Source organism: Anser brachyrhynchus (genome assembly GCF_964034855.1).
Source record: "Anser brachyrhynchus genome assembly, chromosome: 8".
Lineage (NCBI taxonomy): Eukaryota > Metazoa > Chordata > Aves > Anseriformes > Anatidae > Anser > Anser brachyrhynchus.
Window position 1 is genome coordinate 17,752,733 of NC_137702.1, and position 19,174 is coordinate 17,771,906.

General features: G+C 39.3%; 1 protein-coding gene and 1 long non-coding RNA gene across 4 annotated transcripts in view; one reads left to right on the plus strand and one right to left on the minus strand.

The window, feature by feature from the left end:
• Positions 1-1,392: 1,392 nt before the first annotated feature.
• On the minus strand, positions 1,393-19,111 carry PDC (phosducin). 3 transcript variants are annotated; one of them, XM_080602359.1, is made up of 4 exons: positions 19,076-19,111; positions 8,213-8,296; positions 5,975-6,135; positions 1,393-5,292 (listed from the first exon to the last, which is right to left on the minus strand). In XM_080602359.1, the coding sequence occupies exons 2-4, from the start codon at positions 8,271-8,273 to the stop codon at positions 4,765-4,767; spliced, it is 750 nt and encodes a 249-aa protein (XP_080458485.1). In that variant the 5' UTR covers positions 8,274-8,296; positions 19,076-19,111; the 3' UTR covers positions 1,393-4,764. The 3 variants fall into 3 exon arrangements, with proteins under 3 accessions (XP_080458485.1, XP_080458486.1, XP_080458484.1); XM_080602360.1 differs by lacking the exon at positions 19,076-19,111 and adding an exon at positions 8,511-8,862; XM_080602358.1 differs by lacking the exon at positions 19,076-19,111 and having other exon boundaries at positions 8,213-8,861.
• The window catches only part of LOC308199011, a 34,650-nt gene continuing 20,781 nt past the window's right edge, over positions 5,306-19,174 (plus strand). Inside the window, exon 1 of the long non-coding RNA XR_013954331.1 lies at positions 5,306-6,069. This is a non-coding gene — a long non-coding RNA (uncharacterized lncRNA). The remainder of the gene's footprint in view (positions 6,070-19,174) is intronic.

The window sequence follows — 19,174 nt, forward strand, 5'->3', positions numbered from 1 at the left end:
CCTCTCAGTGAGAAGTGAGTGTTATAATTGGAAACATTGCTTTCAAGTAAGTCCTTCAACTGCTGCATATTTTATAGATGCGTGTTATTCTGTGCAAATGAGTGGAATCAGTATACAAAGTGACATTATGCAAAAGCAGTCAATTCCAGCACTCCTGTGGTAGAAGTTGGGTGCTGTCCAGGAAATGAGACGTTTTGAAGCACATTGGTAAATTCACGCTTGGTCTAAAAATTGCTCTACTACAGCCTATATAAGAAGGTAGGGCAGGGTAATAATGGGAAGAAAAAGTTGTTGTTTTTTCCCTACCCATTGTTCTATTTGTCTCATTCTTATCTGGGTCTCTGGAGGACCAGGGCTTGATTTCATAGAAGTTCCCTCTTGATTTTTTAAACAAGCATGCTCTTAAACTTGTATCCACTTGATATTTTCTTGCCCAAGTGTGACTGTTGTCTGGCTTAATGGTTAAATCATTCGGTATGAGATTAGAAAACAAAGCGTGATCTTTGTACCCTAAACAACAACAACACAGTCACTAAATTGCACCCCTCTTGCTAGCCTCCAAGTGGAGGTTGCATGCAGTTTCTGTGTACAGCGCCATGAAAGAAATGCAAGAAACTGTCTGCTTCTGTAATGCTTTTTAAAGTTTTCTACTTCAGTCTCAAAATGCCTAGCTTCTCTGTAAAGAGAAACACTCAACTGCAAAGTGCTTCAGTGTCCACCTCAGTGCGTGTTTTTCTGTAGGTGTCTCTTACTCAAAACTAAGCCAAGGAAGGGGGAAGTACAACATTTGAGACACTCGCACCCGAAAGGAAAATTGTCATGAAATGCTCTTCCTATAGATCTTCATTGTGTTTGGCAGCTGTGGTATAAAAAGTACAGCTTGTTTAGACGTTCCATGGATCCCCTTGCAAAGAACTCTCTCTGTTCTCCCTTCCACATGCAGACATATTTCAAAATGTACTAAATGATCTTTATGATGTTATCACATTAATTGTCAAATTAAGCCTTCAGTTTATAATTTACTAGGCATCGAGGATCTATGATAGTTCAGTATTGTAGTCTGAGGTTGGAAGAAGGCAAAGAAAGAAATTGCCCTTGATGAGCTTTCTGCTTTAATAAAGGAGACTGCATTTTGTAACCATCTGTGCAGTAAGAAAACAATTTAACCCTGTCAAAGCAAAAATGAGTAATTTGACTTGTATCTACAGATTGAGCCTTCCAGTCATCTTGCTGTGAGGAAATAATGGTTGTAGAAGAAAGCAGGTTCTCGCTTGTTTAAGAATTACGGAAGGGATTTCATTGTCTTCTTGCTTCCCATCCCCTTTGCACTGTTAGGCCATTGACAACCTGAGATAATGATTTATTTTAAGGAAAATTAAAAGGTACGTGTTAGAAAAAGGAAAAGCAAACTTCTAAATGTCTATTTATTGACTTATTTAACTTCTGTTCAGGTCTTATGTAGGCACATCCATTTCCTGACGATTAGACAATCTAAAGCTTTCAATTTGTGAAAATCCCATTGTGATTGAAATAGACCTTAATTAACTCATATCCATGTCTGCAAACAGGTTTTTACTTTAATATGCAAGAGTCTAGAGGAGCTGTTGGAACTTCCATGTCAGGAAATCTGGCTCCTCTAAATGTAGTTCTAAAATTGAAGTTGTGGAGTATTTTAAACAAACTTTATTCTCTCTGCTTGTCCCTTTAATTCATTAGTATTTCTTTTGCTGTGTTTACATCTAGAAGCTTCAATTCTAAGGGCTATCTTTCAGCATGGCAATAACTGACATGCACCTACTAGAGCTTCTACTCTCAGTCTGATCAGCAGTGACACCACCGATAATTAGGCTCCCCACCTTCATTTTTGTATGTGTTGGTGTGCCTGAAGACGTGCAGGGTCTCTGCCACTTTGAGTCAAACAGAAGAATAACTGTAGATTAGGGTAGCAGGAAGGCTGCTCCCATGTGCTTGTTAAAACATTTACTACTTGTTATTCAAGAATCTTCTGTACAGTAAGATGATATTTGAGTGAAGTCTTGCTTTTTGTTTTTAAGTTTCTAGTGTGTGTGTTTTCTTTTCTTGCAGAAATAGGGATGACTGCTGTGATCAGAGCTTTATATGAAACTTAGTCATGAGGTTCTGTTGAGGCTTGGTGTCACATTTCTTCTTTTTTCTTTCTTTTTTTTTTTTTTTAAATTACAGGTTGAAGGAAATCCTGCTTAAGCATGCTTAATCTGTCTTTTAAATTGGAGTGTCAGCTTGTTTTTTACAACTAGCTATTAATGTAGTTTCTGGGCTGGTTATTGTTTGTAAGGGTTTTTTGCTTTCAGTCTGGTTTCTCAAAGAAATGAGACTTATGTGATTAGACTGCTGGTGTGTATCTCCTCCTAACTTTTGAACCAAGTTTGATAAAGAGGGAGAGTTCTCAAGAGTGTTAAGCTCCAGCCAGTTATGTGGAGGTTTTCTGGTGTGAAGAGGACAAACTTTTCATACCTCCTGTTTCAAACATTTCATGCAGGACAAATGTCCTGCTATTCAGGGAGCTAGTTGTTTTTCTGATGAACAGAAGGTAATTCGTTATTTTTTGTATAACCTGCTATATTAATATGAGATTTTCATAATGTTAGGTGTACCTGTGAAGAGGAGCTTTTTGAAAATTTGACATGCTGATGCAAATGAAATACTAAGATGCAGGTGCTTTTAGCTGAGGGGTAAGCATCATGCTTGTTGAAGGGGGAAAAGGTCTGCTGTAAGAGAAGAGAGTGGCGCCAGCTTTATTCCATCAGGACGTCCACCTGAAAAAAACCCTATATCACTCTTGTATTCATTGGTATAAAAAGAACTTTATAACACTGAAATTGTGGAATTTTGGGAAGGTACTGTTTGACACTTCTTGGTGAAATGAAACCATGAATTGCTTTACAGATTGAAAGAGATTGTGTTGCTGAGATATGAAACTTCGTATTGCTTTATTTAAGTGATGTGGGGTTTTGAATGCTCCATTAAAACATTAATCCATAGCAAAACAAAAATAGAAATTCAGGTCAGTAGTATTTTGATGGCCATTAAAATTGGACAAATGAAAAACTGGATTTTTTGTCATTTTTCAAAAATGAGGCATAAGTTGGGTCTTAATCATTTTGTTTAAAAGGTTCTCTGGTGAGTCCTACAGTAACTTTTTACAAGGTTATATTTTTCAGAAATGTTTAGAGCATTATTATTTTGTTGTGCAGATCTTTTGGAAAGTAGTGTGACTTTTGGTTATCCTGTGAATTTTCCATGCAAAGGAAAAGTAGAGGAAAAAAATGTTTAAAAGAGTAATCAGGAGCCTGCTTTTAATGTGGTCATGGAAGTTGAGCTATATGAGTCGTATCACTGCAGCAATAGTTCCTTGATGCTAGTCACTGAATTCCAGCTTGATCCATGTTCAGACTTTTCAATGGTGGGATCCTGACATGAAGCAGAACCGGAAGCTCTTGCTCTAAAGTGATCAAAATTTGAAACTACCAAATCCAATAAAAATCAGTAAGTGAATCAGTTGAGTGTCAAAACTCATCTTTTAAGATTTTGGTTTGGTAATCTCAAATGTTATCAGCAAAACTGTGATCAAGACGTAGATATTTTTATCTTCAGAGCAAGATACAGATACTTCAGTCTTCAAAGTAAAGTTTAGCCTTCAGATTTGCCACAGTGCGAAAGTCACTGAAACATTACTAACGTTTTGCTGTTTTGTATCAGAACTGGAGGAGCTGGATGTCTTTATGCCAACAGGGAGGGGGAGAACCAGTGAATTTATAGTGAATTTACCATGTATCTTCCTCAAACAGGTTTATAAACTGTAGTTCTCTGCAGCATCCCTTTCACTAAAGCTAAAACTTTGAATAAATGTTTACTAATATTTCCCATATTTTTAAGGTTAGGGGTATGTATTGCAAGCATATTTCACGCACCTGATGGCAGGTTTTGAGAGATGTTAAGTTTTATTCAGAGTTATTACATAAGCACAATATACTTTTTCAGTAACTTGCAAATATTTTAAATATTACAGTTCAAAACATACAGCAATGATAAACTGAAATTACCAGCTAATTTGTTTGTGTTAGTGGTTTGGATGACAAAGTTAATAAAAGCGATGAGCTAACTTCCATATTTTCACAATTACTGAAAGTTAAATGCAGAAGCATAAAATAATGTCCTGCCCATGGCAGGGGGTTGAAATTAGATGACCTTTAAGGCCATTCCAACCCGAACCATTCTGTGGTTCTATGAGATACCTAAGCCATTTAGGAACGCAAGGACTTCAGGCTATTTGTTTGTCCTTAAAACTGCTGGATGAGGTCTTGTTCCTACTGAAGGTGTGGTTGGAGAAGTGAATCTCTTGAGCCAGGCCCCTCCATAATTTCAGAGCCCGGGGATGGCTTTTCTTCTGTGAAGAGGGGTAGGTCAGTTCTGTTCCTGTTGAAATGCAGTAGGTCTTTTGCATGGCTGGGCCCTTAATTTTGTGTGTCCCTGATTTCTTAGAGATCACCAATGTTATCCCCTGTTCTTCCTATTGCTTGTGGCAGGTATAGAAATAAGTATGTACAGGACTGGCTATTGTATGTGTTTTCGGCAAAATTCACGTGCTAACAGTTAAGGAATATTTATATGTGTATCTTACAAATAAGTTAGGAAGCAAAGAGATCCTTCTCTAAATGAGATGGGTGTTACTGAGATGGATTTACGACATACTGAGGGGAGAGAGTGAGGATTGTGACTCTCTAATTATTCAACATCTTGCTCATCAGTGTTACCATTTCCCAGTGCTGGAAGCTCCCTTTCAGGTAGCAACCCATACTCATTTAGGAAAGACTCCACATCCACAGCAAAGAATTCCTCGTTGAATTGTTCAGAAACGCTAATGAAATTGCTCAGGAGCTCCCCACCCTTGTAGACGAGCAGGGTGGGAAGCACTTCATCAGAGAAGCGGTCTCCAGCCCCAGTGTTGGAGGCCTTGATCTTGCAGAACTTCACAGTGGCGTACTCGGCAGCAAGGCAGGTTAAGCTGCTGTTCAGAGCGTCACAGCCCTTGATGCCGTCTTCGTAAATGTGGACGATGACGGTGGTAGTCTTCCGTTCTTTTTCAATGGCTTCCAGGAACTGTTCTCCGTTTTGCAGCTCACACAGATAACCATATTTAGGCCCAAAACTTAGCCTCTGGTGCATATCCTGCATGCAGCGTTTGCGGTATTTTTGTAGGCAGCTTTCATCTTCTTTGTCATCTTGAATTAATTCATACTCTTGCATACTCATCTGTGAATATTGAGAGAATGCTATATAAATCAGTGGTCATTTGTTGACACTCAAACAGGAAAAGAATAAGTTGCTGTCTAAAGAATGCTGCATAGAAAGCTTAGCAAGAAGAACAAAATCTTAGTGTTTCTTTATTGTCCCTTGAGACAGACAGGAAGATCACATATCAAGGTTTTTAAGCACATTAAAAAAACTTTCAATTTCCTTAACCAAGTGTTGACCATTGAGGCAGGGAAGGGAGCATGAAAGGCCAAACTCGCAGGATTGTGAGGTATGTTGTTGTGAAGTATTCTGCTTATTTTACAGAAGTTAGTCCCTGCTGGAGAGAGGACTAGGTACAGTTGGATCTGTATTTTAGGTCAGGTGTTGCTATTTTCACAGTAAGCAAGTCTTCATTCTTTGGATATACTCTTGTTCTTCAATGACACTATGTAGCTGCATGCCACTTAGTGTTAGTAGTATAATCTGTGCCCAAGAGGATGTTTTATATTAAATTTACATTATAAATACCAAGTAAAATTACTGTCAGTAGTTCTGATTTGTTCTGTCCATATGACAAGACCTCTCCCAAACTGCCAAGGAATTGAGTCTGGCAAATTCAGGATTTTCATGTTTATAGACTTATGCATTTTATATGGAATCAAAATGTATTTATTTTGCTTTTTTTTTTTTTCCCTCTTACCTTACGACAGAATCTATCTCTGGTGTCTTTATCATCTTTACTGAAAGACCTGTGTGGTGAAGACATTTGTCGAAGAATTTCTTTCTTGCTCAAGGGTAAGGAGTCTCTGTCTTCGCTTTCTAATTTAAACTTTCTCCAGTCATTGATCACACCTTTGGGCCCTGAGAGAGAAGAAGTTAAATGAAAAACTGGCTGCAACGAGAATCTGTCTTAAGTTCCTGCCCGTTGTTGGCTTGTCCTTCTGTGCTGCAATTTATCCACCCCTTTTCATTTCAGAGTGCTCTCCAGGAGTGCTGAAAGCCAGAGTTTTGGAACCAATGTGTTACATGGACTGCCGCCCCCCCCCCCCCCACACACACCCCCCCCCCCCAAAAAAAAAAAGTTTTATTTCTAACCTGCATCACTTCGGTCGTCTGGTACATGTCATGTACCTATAAAAGGATTTTGGTGAACTACATGAATAGTTAATGGCAAAGTGGAAGCCTGTTAAAATTGGTGTCTTGGCGAAGGCCAATGTTTTGTAACTGTACATTTGTCCATCTTTATGACCAGGGTCTTTGAATACATACCATGCATAAGGAGTGGATGTTGATAGTAAAGCTAAGAACACAGGACACTCAAGATTTTATTTATTTTTTTAAAGCTATATCAGTTCCCCTTGAAGAGTAACCTGTAAGGCATTGGTATGATAATTCTGATTGTAATGCAGATCTTGCTCTTTGGAGCTGACTGATTGGCTAAATTTTTTTGAGGGGGGTGGGGGAAGACATTTCCAGCTCAAAATTCCAGTGTTGTTTTTCAAAACAAAACATTTAAATCTGCACCTTAGATTATAAAGCAAAAACAAGGAGTATTTCAGTGTTTTCAGAGGTGAATGGAGGATTTAGAAAAGGCTAGGTAAGAAGCTCACCCTCTCATGAGAGAGAGGAGAGTACTGCTGCCAGTTGCTACGAGTCTGTTTTGGATTAAATTTCAACATCTCAAAGAGACAGCTAAAAGCACTACACCCCTAGGTGGAAAGGGAAGGTGAATTATCTTTTGCAAATAAGATTCCAAGACAGGAATTAACCTGAAAGTCTTGGCATAGTAATAATGATTTAAGTATACAGTGACCTGATTTTCCAAATTATTTAGAAGCCTAAGCGTGGATGTTGTGCCTACGTTTAGGTCTCTGGAGGAGGAAAAAAAAAATCTTAGCCAACAGCAGCAAGGCTGCTTGGGAAACTTGGGAAAGAACCCTAAAAACAGTTGTTATAAGAGGTACAAGAGTTACAGCACAAGAAAAAGAAGCTGTTGGAGCACAGAGAGGGATGATTGTCTTAAAGCATACAGTTACCTGTTAGGGTGATAGGATGAAGTGATAACTGTAGAACTGAGTACAATGTGAGTACTCATAAAAATTCATGACGATTGAGGGCTGGTTTAAAAAGAATTGTGGTCTGAGCAAGGATGCTTTTAAAGCTTTTAAATGCTATGCTGTATTTGCCAAAAGGATTTATAGATATATTTTTAACACTGAATGTTCCTTCCATAAGAAGGATTTTTTTTTTTAAAGTGAAACCTTGTAACCTAATTCTAGTGCATTGTGATTCTTGTTCCCACTCCCGCCTCATTCCCCCCCAAAGAAGAAGCCATTTTGTTTGTGACTGAAACGATAAACTAATAAGGTTGGCATTGGGCAGTTGCTGTCCTCAGGTGTCTGAATTTGTCATTTATTTGGAGTACAAGGAGGATCGGTGTCAAAATCAGTTTGATGTTACCTGCCCTTCTATGAGGGGCATCACTTAATCCAAAATATCATAGAGTCATAGAATATCCCAAGTTGGAAGAGACCCACAAGGATCATCGAGTCCAACTCCTGGCACCACACAGGTCTACCCAAAAATTCAGACCATTTGACTAAGAGCACAGTCCAAACACTTCTTAAACTCCGACAGGCTTGGTGCCATGACTGTGTACCTGGGGAGCCTGTTCCAGCGCGTGACCACCCTCTCGGTGAAGAACCTTTTCCTGATATCTAACCCGAACCTCCCCTGTCGCAGCTTGACACCATTCCCTCGGGTCCTATCGCTGGTCACTAGAGAGAAGAAATTGGCGAATATTCTCACTGGATTTGCAGCATACATTTCTATGCAAGGATTTTGGCAACCCAGTGAATATACCGGGATTCTAGGCTTTCCCAGTGAGCAGAGACAGTTTAGCTTTCTTTTAGAAAACAAGTATAGTCAGTTTTCTTGCCTGTGTGTGTAGCTTGTCCTTCAAAATCTTCTTCCAAGCTAGTGTTTGCATTTTCTTCCATTTTGGTCACTGGCCCAGGAGATGCTGCAGGTTCAAAAAGGAAAGCAATTAATAACAGGATGGAAAAGGAAATAAGTATCCTTACAGCAGGATACTGTGCAGTGTGTAATTTTCTGTAGCAGTTAGGTATCAGCGAAGATCAAAACACGTGATAATTGTAGAGCTTCTCAGCAGCTTGTAAAAAGCAATTAGGATGATATGTCAATCTCTTCTTAAAGATCTCTGGCCAAACCCTTACTGAAAATGCCTGTGCAAGGGTTTCTTCATTCTACTGTTTCTTCTCAGTCATCAGAGAATATTCAGAACTTAGTGTTCTGAACACAGCATAGAAATAGTGCTAGTAAAGCTTTGTGCAAGGGGAATGGTTTCCCCATGAAAGTGGGAACGTATTGTCCAAGTCCTGCATGTGTGTCTATTTTTAAGGAATGCCCAAATAGCTCATTTCTCATACGGAGGATGGAGCTGAGTATTTGTACTTGTTGGGCAAAGAACCTCTGAATATCCTGGAGCTAGACTGCTTGAACTGGTTTTATTTATTTATTTATTACAAAACTGAAAAAAAAATGTAGGGATTATAAATCATTTTCTTCTTCCACCTGTTCTATAAAAAGGCAACCCCAGGAGCCAGTCCCCACCCAGGGGATACTGTGATACAGCAGTGCTCAAGTAACATCCTTTTTCTGTCATTTATAATGAAGTTTTTGATGGGTGAAGTAGAACCACTGATCTTTAAGGGAAGAGAGAGGTTTCTGTGTGTGAAGAATTCAGAAGATAAGCTGAGTTTTGTGTAATGCCAGAGCATTACAAAGCAGCAGGATTTGACCAGAGCGTTTGGTCTCAAACTCAGCTGGTCAGGCTGATGTTCTGCTGCACCATGAAAGTTCTTGAGGTCCTGCAACTTTCACAAGCAGATCAATTTCCTATGTCAGAAGTATATACTGGGAGAGAAAAGTACTGATACTTCAAATCCATGTTTGGTATCCTACATATTCCTCTGTATGAGCTCAGCCACCACCTAGTAATGAGTCTTTTCTCGCATTACATGTCAATCAGAAGTTTCCTTTTTAGTTTAAATTTTTAATTATAATTTCACGAAGTGTCACTGTCCACAGGAGTCTTAAGGTAGAAAATTTGAGTACTTCCATTCAGCTTAGACTAGTTTTTAGCTTTAGGTGTTCAGATGTTAGGATTTATTTGACTTCATGGCAAATCCTATCTTGAAGCAAATACTTAGATGTTATTATGCTGTGAATGTCATGTTTAAAAGTTGGTGGTGAGTTAGACCTGTATGACTTCAGTGTTGTAGTATGTATACACAAGAGGAAATGGACCTTCATTTTTTACCTATCAGCATCAAGGGATGAAGAGGAATAATGGCTGAGCAAGGCACAAAGAATCTGATGCTTGTGTGTATTGGGACTAATTCTAATTAGTAAACATGGATATGTCATTCCATACCTATATTGGTGGCAACTAATCAAACTTGTGGGAAGTCTTGCAAATTAGTTTTGGATAAAAGTAGGTAATGAATTGGTAGAAATTCTATCTGTAGATAACTATAGATAATATAGATCCCAATTACTGCGTCAATTGCTATTCAGTCAATTCTGAAATAGAAATATGGAGCTAATCCCTTTTCACATGTGCAAAAGTAAAAATTGTCATGTCAGTGATATACTGCTACATGGATAAGCTGGGCCTTGTAAGGCATTCCCATCATTTACACTGGTGTCTACAGAAAACTCTACTGTGTGCTGATGCTGAGGATTGTTTTTTAGTTCATGGGGAAAGAGAAGGATTAATTCTATGTATGCTTTGCTTTTTCATATCTTTTAGCCCTGAAAAACACTAAAAACACAGGATATGATGCTAAGCAGTCTGTTGCAGGCTTGAACCAGAAAACTGGCCACAGTTTAGGTGAACATTAATGATGGAAACTGATTGCTTAATGAATGAAAACCCTCTTTAAAATTTGTGTTACTGATCTGTTGTACCTAATAAATCTGAAAAGATTAGGTGACTCATAATAACACAACGTTGCATTTCACCACTGTTCTGAAGTGTGACATGAGGCAATAATCTTGGCAATACACAGACCAGTAAGCTGACCATAGGCCTGGGAGTGGGGAACTCCTCAGATTTAATCCTGGCCCTCAGCTGAGTCAGTCTGTGAGCCTGGAGCAAGTCACGCAAATTGTTCTCTGTTCCTCTCAGTGGAGTTATAAATATTTATAGTTTTTAGCTCAGCGCTGCGGGCACTGGGTTGTCCAAGCCAGGTGTTTCCCAATTAGACACCTGAGGATAAGGGCACATGAACATGTAACTGCAAGGTGATCCGTGGGAAGCTCAGCTAATAGCATGAGTTGGCTCTCCTCTATACATACTCTTCCATCCAAAGAAGCACAGTGAAAAAAGGCGTAAGCTGTTGCATTTACTGTTTTGTGTGGGCGATTTCCTACCCTAATGAGGGTTGGAGATTCTCCTATGTCCTAGTGAAGGATATAGATGTGGTCTTCCTTCCTTCCTTCCTTCCTTCCTTCCTTCCTTCCTTCCTTCCTTCCTTCCTTCCTTCCTTCCTTCCTTCCTTCCTTCCTTCCTTCCTTCCTTCCTTCCTTCCTTCCTTCCTTCCTTCTTTCTGTGTAATGAGACAATCATACAGCATTTTCCAAAGAAAAAAATAAATCCCTAATATTTGGGTATTTGGGTGCTACCAGGTCTGGAGCATGTTGTGTAAGTGCCTCCAGGTAGAAAATATGTCCAGCCATTACTTGTGCAAAGTTTTAAAACCATGCAGTCAGCCTAATGCTGAGATAGTAAAGCAGGTTGTGTAAAAGAACAGTTTGTAACGACCCAGCACAAGGTGCCTTGGACCTGAAGTTGCAACTTCCCCTGCTGTGTAGGTGCACCGAGCTCTGGTGTGCCTGGGAGCAGGGGCAACTAAAGCTGTCTTCTGAATGTGTCAGCAGCTTTCCGAGGAGTGACTACATCATGCAACCCCATGGATGGACCAGTGTGCGTTCACACTCCCATCTGCCAGTGGACCCTAATTAGTTGTCTGACTCTACTGTCTTTCAGAAATGTAAGGTCATCTTTTAGCACAGTGCTATTAAACCTGAGTCAGCCGTACAGCCTGGTGGACTGCAGAGCCTGGAGGCAGCAGTTAGTTGTAAAGGGGTGGCACAGGTGAGGATTATATGACCATTGGGGAATTCCTTCTCTTGTCACTCTTCGGTGCAGCTGTACACAGTGACACAGCTTCTGTTCAAAACTCTCTGGGTTGCTTTGCAACAGTTTAATTCTTCAGGCTTTTCAGTGATGATGCAGGAGTGATTTCTGAGCGGAAGCTGACAAATGCACTCTACAGTGTAGCTTTGTGTGTGGGAAATAAAGACTATGAACTCAATTTCACTTATCCTATATTACAATATTTAGATTGATGTTATCCTGTAAGCCCACAGAAGTACCTAGCTTCTCCATTTTTGCTTCTTATTTTTGGGTCACAGGGTATCCAGAACCTCTCAGGAATCCAGGAATTGACACAGCATAGCCTATCAAGTTAAGTATCCTCTGTTTGATGGAGGCTTCTGTGAAAGGCATCAAAACCAACTATAAGAAAGTGTGTGTATCAGATGGTAATAGGACAATATATTTCTGGAGAAAGCTTTTTCCTATTTGCATTTATAGGGTTGGACTTGCACACTGGAGAACTTAAGTCCCTGCCCAGTTGCAACCATCTCATATAAAATGTTTTGTGCTTTAAACCTGATTTTTTTCATGGAAATGTGCCATCTTGGATTTCTGCTAAATATTTGTTCTATGTTGGAGCACATGGTGAGAGCCAGAAAATCCTGAGATGATGGTCAAATAAAGTGATATAAAAATCTTGGGAAAGGGGGGCATTTATTTAGAAGATATATTGCATTTTCATTGATTTTTATCATTGCTTTTGACAACTGAAAACTGTTCCTTATGTTTTTATTTGAAAAATGCTGGGGCGGGGGGAGTTCCTAATCAGTTCTGCTGATCATCAGTGCTTTAGACCATACTCTGTAACATGGATGGTGACTTCCCGTATATATTTTAGGAGACTGACAATTCTATAACTTCTTTACTTCCCTGCCTTACTGTCAAACTTTCTGAGTGAACAAAGCAGAAAGTAGCATTTCTTGCTAGAGGGTATTTGGGACCTTTCTATGTCTCCACAGCTACATCTTCAGCAAAAGCAAAGCCCAACCCCATAGCATATGCTTGAAGCTACAAATTAATTTCTGTGAGCTTTGGAGCTGTCATTCAAGGATATGTAGTTCCTGGCCATTTATATTGCTGGTGCTTATCCTTCTCATGATAAGACCAGGCAGGCCTGTCTTACTACAGTACAGAAATGACCATTTATTAAAGTGTTTCCTTTTAACCAGTATGAAATAATCCTTCCTACTTATATAGTAAAAATATCTTGTATTTTTGACCTTCACAGAGTAGTTTCCTGTTTTTACTATTCCTGCGCATGTTGAGATTTCAACGTAGCTCAGCAAGAAAGCATGTTACCTTTGCATTTGTAATAATGGATTATTTAATCCTTGTAAGATATTGCAGCTGCAAATGCAAAAATAGTATCTTTTAGTAGTAAATTATGGTTACAGGAGAGCGGAAAATAAAAAAAAATAAATCTATAAACAAACTGTAAAAGGCAAGATGTGTTCTGTAAAGGACAAAGCCAATAAATAGAAATTGCTTCCTAAAAAAAAAGTTTTGCTAGTTGTCCAATAAGTAAACACAAGAAATATTTTTCTCAAAATGTAAACAAGCTCTAGGCACAAATTTGCTGCTCTCCATATGTGCAAATCCCACTCAAAATGCTGTTCTGTTTACATAAAGTTATAAATCAGCATCATGCTAATCCCCAGCAATCAGTGGAAAATTGCCTATGAACTATGAAATTTAGAGACTTGTGGAAATGGAAGAATGAAAAGTAAACGATGTCTCAAAGCCATCTTCGTCAGTGAGATGCAATTGCAGGTTCATATTGAGCTGTGTGTGGGTGGTTGGCTAGCCAGTGTGTGCACCCGGATTGTCCAGTTGTCTCCTGCCTCATGGAAAACGTGATTCAATATTAACAGCATTTCCCTCTCTCCAAGCACCCATTTACATCTCTCCTCTCTACTGTTTTTTCCTGTTTTCTATTTGTGGAATTTCTTCCCCATGAGGCTTGTCCCCTCTATCATTTGATGATCAACTTGGAACTTACCAAGAGGATGGAGAGTTGCTTAAGCAAGCCAAGAGGAGTAGCTATGGACTTAAATGCTTAGGTTGCTAGAAATTGGAAGAAGCAGGTGAAGTCAGATACTCTGAATGGTATGTTAAGTGTCAGTCTACATACTACTCCAGATAGACTGGAAGTAATACTGTAGCAGCTATTCTGACTTCAGTTTCTGAAGTCAGTGTGTATTTTCCTGCAGGTGCTTGTGTTTTCCTATGGGCTTTGTCCATGAGAGAGTTGTGGAAATGCAGATACAGCTGTGAAAATCTCGCGTTGGGAGATCTGAAGGACTGCTCCCTGTAGGTTCTGCGTGATCCAGTAATGAGATGTCAAGTTCCTCTTGCAGGCTGTGTTCAGTCCTTGCTCCCAGTCACTGGAACGTGGCGTTGTCCACCCCTATGTAGGTAGAGGTAATTTTCCAATATAGCAGAATCAAGAGCCCTTCACGTGCGAGACCCTGCACCTTCTGTGCTAGCAACAGTGACAAATTTCTGAGGAGCCTAATCTAAAGCTTATCAATGTCATTGAAGCCTTGTCAGTAAATAAGTGCACTTTGTGTGCACCACAGGGTGTGATCTGCACCAATGAACACAATTTGTGTGTTTGAGGTTGTTTGCACAGTTTGGTTAGTTAGGATATATGTGCATCAGACCCAGACGTGATCTGTCGCATCGCTGCTATAGTGGCTCTGTAGTCACTACATTTGTGACAGATTTTTCATTCCATGTTCATGTTGTGTTGTTCTTGCTGTTAGCTAAAACGCATGTTTGCTGAATAAGAGACATAGGGGTGAGGGTGAAGCCCATCAGTACCGAGTATTGTACCATCAGTACCATCAGCTGGTCCCTTTTAGAAAAATAAATAAAAATTCAGTCCTTGGTCATGTATGCATTTAGATTTGCAAATGGCATTAACGTCATTACATAAGCAAAACCAATGTCAATGTCTGAGGTCAGAATTTCAGACCCATTGCCAAAGCACTGCAGAGGCAACTGAAAGCCTTAAGCGCCTTTAATCATGCAGAGCAGATCACTGACGCCGGGCACCAAACCAGGTAGCTGCTAGTCAAAGTACCTGCAGCTCCTGTGACCTTCAGCAGTGAGTGGCTCACTCCCATTTGTTGTGCTAAACACCAGTTTCAGAGCCAGCGTTCACAACCTTGGTCACCCCATTTGACCATTTGCACCAGCGTAGCGTTGCTGAGATTTCTGAATGCAGACTTAGGTGGGTAGGTGAACGTTTTGTGGGTTTACCTAGAAGATAACTTTGCTGGGGTATTACCTAGTGATTAGATCACTGTGTTTGGAGAGGAAAAGAAATCTCAAAAAGCTGGAATGGGACAATATTAGCTTAAAGAATAGGTCTTACGATAGGAAGAGAGTATAAACCAGGACGGGTTGACGCAGAAAGCTGTCAGCTTCACTGCAGATCACTGTGACGGATGAGAGCGTTACTGGATTGGATTATTTGGTCTATCCGCTTTAGGAGAGTTATGCTGTTCTTTATTTGTAAGATGGAAACATTTCAAATAGATGCAGTTCAATGTTTCATTTATCTTTAAGGCTTTGCCAATTAGGAAATTCCATAAATTCCTTATGTGATCACCCCTGGTTTCATGTCTTTGTATTAGGTTAAATGCCATAGGATAAACAAAATACTTTTTCCTTTTTCTTTCTTTTTAAGAGTACTTCAAAATTTGACCTATAATTATACATGAGAAATAATTCATATGTTATGGATTATGTTTTATGGGTTGCCAATTTCTTTTGTTATTCACTTATACAAGTGCAAAATCAGATTGCCTTTTAGTATTTAAACATTTTATTTCTGGATTTCACTCTGAAATGGAGAACTAGCTCCACTTCTTTTACATCAAATAACACTTCTACCACAGTGTCACTGTGTCTTGTATGGAGAGGCAGAATGAAAACATTTTAAAACAGGACTTGTTCTGTTGTTTCAGGAAAATAAAAAATTAACCTTAATGATGTCAAATTACAGTTAACATTAACCAGATTTAAAACAAGCAAACAAAACATCTAAGTTTTGTGTATTAAATGGTAAATGTCTTTTGAAATTCAGGATTTGACTCAGGGTTTGAATTTTTGGAATGTGTGCAGTTACATATTTGTTAGTATGGTGATGCATATTTTTACTCTTATTTATCTTGCTTTTAGTAAATGTGGATTTTATCAAATGGGATACAAGGGGAGGATGGTTGGATGCCAAGAAAACATCTATTTGCGGCAAAAGCAGAGCAGCCAACATTTTCAAATGCAGATATCTGAGGCCACAGACCTCAATCCATGTTTAACCTCAATGCCTGACCTGATTTGTCCTTCGAAAGTCAGGACAGATGTTCCAGTTGATGTTTAAGTATGTATTTAGTTTCTGAACTCTAAGTAAACATCTGTACACCTGCTAGAATTGCATTGTCCTTGGGAGACTTGGTTGGAGCTTTATGCAGGTTAGCAAATGCCTGCTGAATAGCACAAAGCCACAGAGAGTTTTTTTTTTTTCAAGCCTGGTGGATGTTTGGCAGTACCTCTCATCCCAGTAAGTTGTCAAAAATCACCTATGATAGAGCTGTAACTCTGACAGTGACCAGAGAGAGATGTTTAGAAAGGTTGATGGCCATTTTGTAATGAAATTATTGTGGAGTTAATTGAAAAGCTAGAGGAAGAAGTACCTTGAAGGGACTCTTACTGCTCCTTTCTGGCAAGAATAAAGGGCCCTGCAGGGAGGGCTGGGGGAATCAAAACTTGTGAAGTTGGGAGAACATCCACCGACTGTTTGGGGGTAGGGTTTCATCATGAGGGCTCTGGATGTGCAAAACATTGCCTGCAGAAAACAGCAAAATAAGTTTGGCTGTGAAACAGTAATATTTAATTCTGCTGGTCTTTCTTAGTTTGGTTGAAAGTTTTTAAAGTGTATACTTGTATTTGTAAAAGTATATCAGTAGGCATTCTTGTTTTTGCTTTCTTCATATCTGCAGTTTCTTATCATTATCTGCAAAAGGCAGGCTTGACTGAGCCATCAGGCTCAGTATAAATGCAGTCTACATAAACAGTTTTACTGTCAGATTTGATAGAATAGGGCAATTTATCAGAGGTTGTTTATGACAACTTTTGAATTCATGTATTCCTCATTCCTGGCTTTCTCTGACTGTTAATATACATCTTCTGAGATGTGTGAAGATTTTGTTTGCCATGTTCCCGTCATTTGAAAAGTTGTGTTAGCTTCCAGTTCTGATGCTTGATAACACTGGATTAGTACCTCTCTCTGCAGCTGGACTTGCTCACCCCAGTTGGGTGTCCCTGTGCAACTTCTAATGCTTTGGGCAAGCTAGGGCAGTCACTCTTGACAGGGAGTATTTTTTAACTTCTCGGTTGCTGTATTAGATTTACATATGTCTTGTGGTGATGATTCTAGGGTAAGGTAAGTCAGAGCAGACTGCTCTGGTAAGGAGCAGGGTTTTGATGTGTCTTTGACCTGTGCTCTTAAGAAGCTCTTGGGTCTTGCAGCTTGCTGCCTTGGAATTGTTCCTTTAGGACTGACAGAAGCAAGCAGACAGGGCTTGCTTGTAGTTGTGAGGTACTTGCTATTCTTCTATTCCCCTTCCCTCCCCCCCCCCCCCTTTTTTTTTATCATTTTGGTAGACAAATAAAGCTGGCTACATATCCTTAGACTCTACCAAGTACATCTACATGTTTTAGAAGGGTTGAAGTTGTTAAACAAGTGTAACAAGATATGAACTTAAGGCACCAACAATGGGAAGCCATTTTTTTCTCAACATGATCTAGTCAACACGTGGGGTTGCTTTACAGAAAACAAGCCTGCTGCCTTTTTCAGGTGTCTTTCTGTTTTGTCGACCCTTCTAGGAAGCTGAAGAGACTAGCTGTGTAACACAGATCAGGCTGGGCTGGTATGAACCTCTCATCTTCCTTGCTGTTACATTGTTAAGCAGATACTCTTTCTGCGTTAATAGCTTTCACTCACTCTATTAATATAGGAAGAGCCACCACCTAAAGGTAGGTTGGGTTCACGGTTCTGTTCTCTCTTCCCAACTGTCCACTAAAGTTTCTTAGGCATGTGGAAAGAAGAATGGAAAAACATTTTTCTTCTGTCCTTAACATTTATGCTAACACAGTAGCTACATCTGCCAGTATTGGATGCAGAAATGTTTTCCCCTCACAGAACAAAAAGTGAAACTTGCTAGTTTTGGGATTCATTTTCATATTTATCTTAAATGAGAAGATCTGCATGTAAAAGTGATATATCCTTGATTTGTCAAAAGGCAAAAAAGACACTGAGGAGAACACAGGTAATCTTGAATAAGATCAGCACATTTTAAGTGGGAGGAAAGAAAGTTTTCTCTCTTGAGCTGTAGGGCTGTGCCAGTTGGATGTATTACAACAGCATGATTTTTACTTGACTATTTACATAAAAAAAAAAGGTTATAATGTTTTAAAAGGTATTTGATTAAATGACGGATGTCCAAGTCCCATTCCAACCAGCTGCAACTTTACAGTGTATATGGCGGGATTGCCTGGCCTTATTACTCACGTTATCAGGAATAACATCTCCTCTGTATGATCCTGACATTCCTGTGGCAACTACAATTGAGTGAAACAAAAGCAGTAATAGGAATGTGTTCCTCATGTTACTTTTATTAATGAGAAGATGAAAGCCAAAGCAGACAATAGCATGTGGCCACAGAGAACCCTGGAGAGCTGTAATTTCTACAGAGTTTACATTGCTTCTTGGTTTATTCCTTTCCTGTGTAGCTCTTTTATAACATTGGTATAATTCCAGAGGTTTTATATTTTTCTTCAGCTCCTGTGATTTATTCTTAACTATAAACAGTGAACTTTTGCCAGCTAAGTTGTAAACAACTTTACACGTGGCTTGTAAAAATGCAGGAGATTAGAATTAACATTTGTGCTTCCTTTACAGACCAAAACTATAAGTACACCTCCAGTTTTCCTATAACAACTGATGCATTTACACAGGTTTTCTGTGAACATGAAAATAAATGTCACAACTTGGAGAAAAGGCCGTTGACTTAAAAGACATGCCTTCCCTGTCCTGCTCCAAAAACATAGCTCAGATAAACAGCATAGTAAGTCCTTTTCCTGGGACTTATATTTATTTATGTAGAAACTGGGGTGTAAATTCTGAGCCAAATTTTCTGTGTAGATCTAGTTGTTCCTAATACTCTTTACAAGGGCTGCCACAGCTCTGTCATGAGATTCTGAATATTTTACCCTTTCCCACGGTCAGGCTGCAGTTGCATCAACTCGTAATAAGCCAGTCTTGTTTGTTGCGGTGATCTAGTAGTGGTTTTTTTTTTTTTTTTCTTGAAGGTTTCCAACATGCATCTCAACACAAGAATAGAACATTAACATCAAAAGAAAATGGCTTGTTGTAACAAGAAGTACAAGATACAAGGAAGCTTATTTGCTTAGGGAAAGTGGGGGAAAAGAAGGGAAAGGGGAAAAGGAAAATGAAGGGAACAAAATAACCTTATCTGAAAAAGATCTTACTGTGAATGCCTCTGATTCATTTCAGGTGCTTCTTTTTTGCACAGCAGCACAGTGTGTACACCAATACAGTATTCAAATACCAATTTACCTCCCAGTGAC

Bases quoted from the DNA above. Each gene is read 5' to 3' on its own strand.
- PDC (XM_080602359.1), bottom strand. From the start codon at position 8,273: ATGGAAGAAAATGCAAACACTAGCTTGGAAGAAGATTTTGAAGGACAA. The intron at 6,136-8,212 runs GCAAGAAAACTG...CTTCTCTCTCAG, and splicing joins AGGACAAGCTACACACACAG to GGCCCAAAGGTGTGATCAAT. The intron at 5,293-5,974 runs GTAAGAGGGAAA...CAATATTCACAG, and splicing joins GAGATAGATTCTGTCGTAAG to ATGAGTATGCAAGAGTATGA.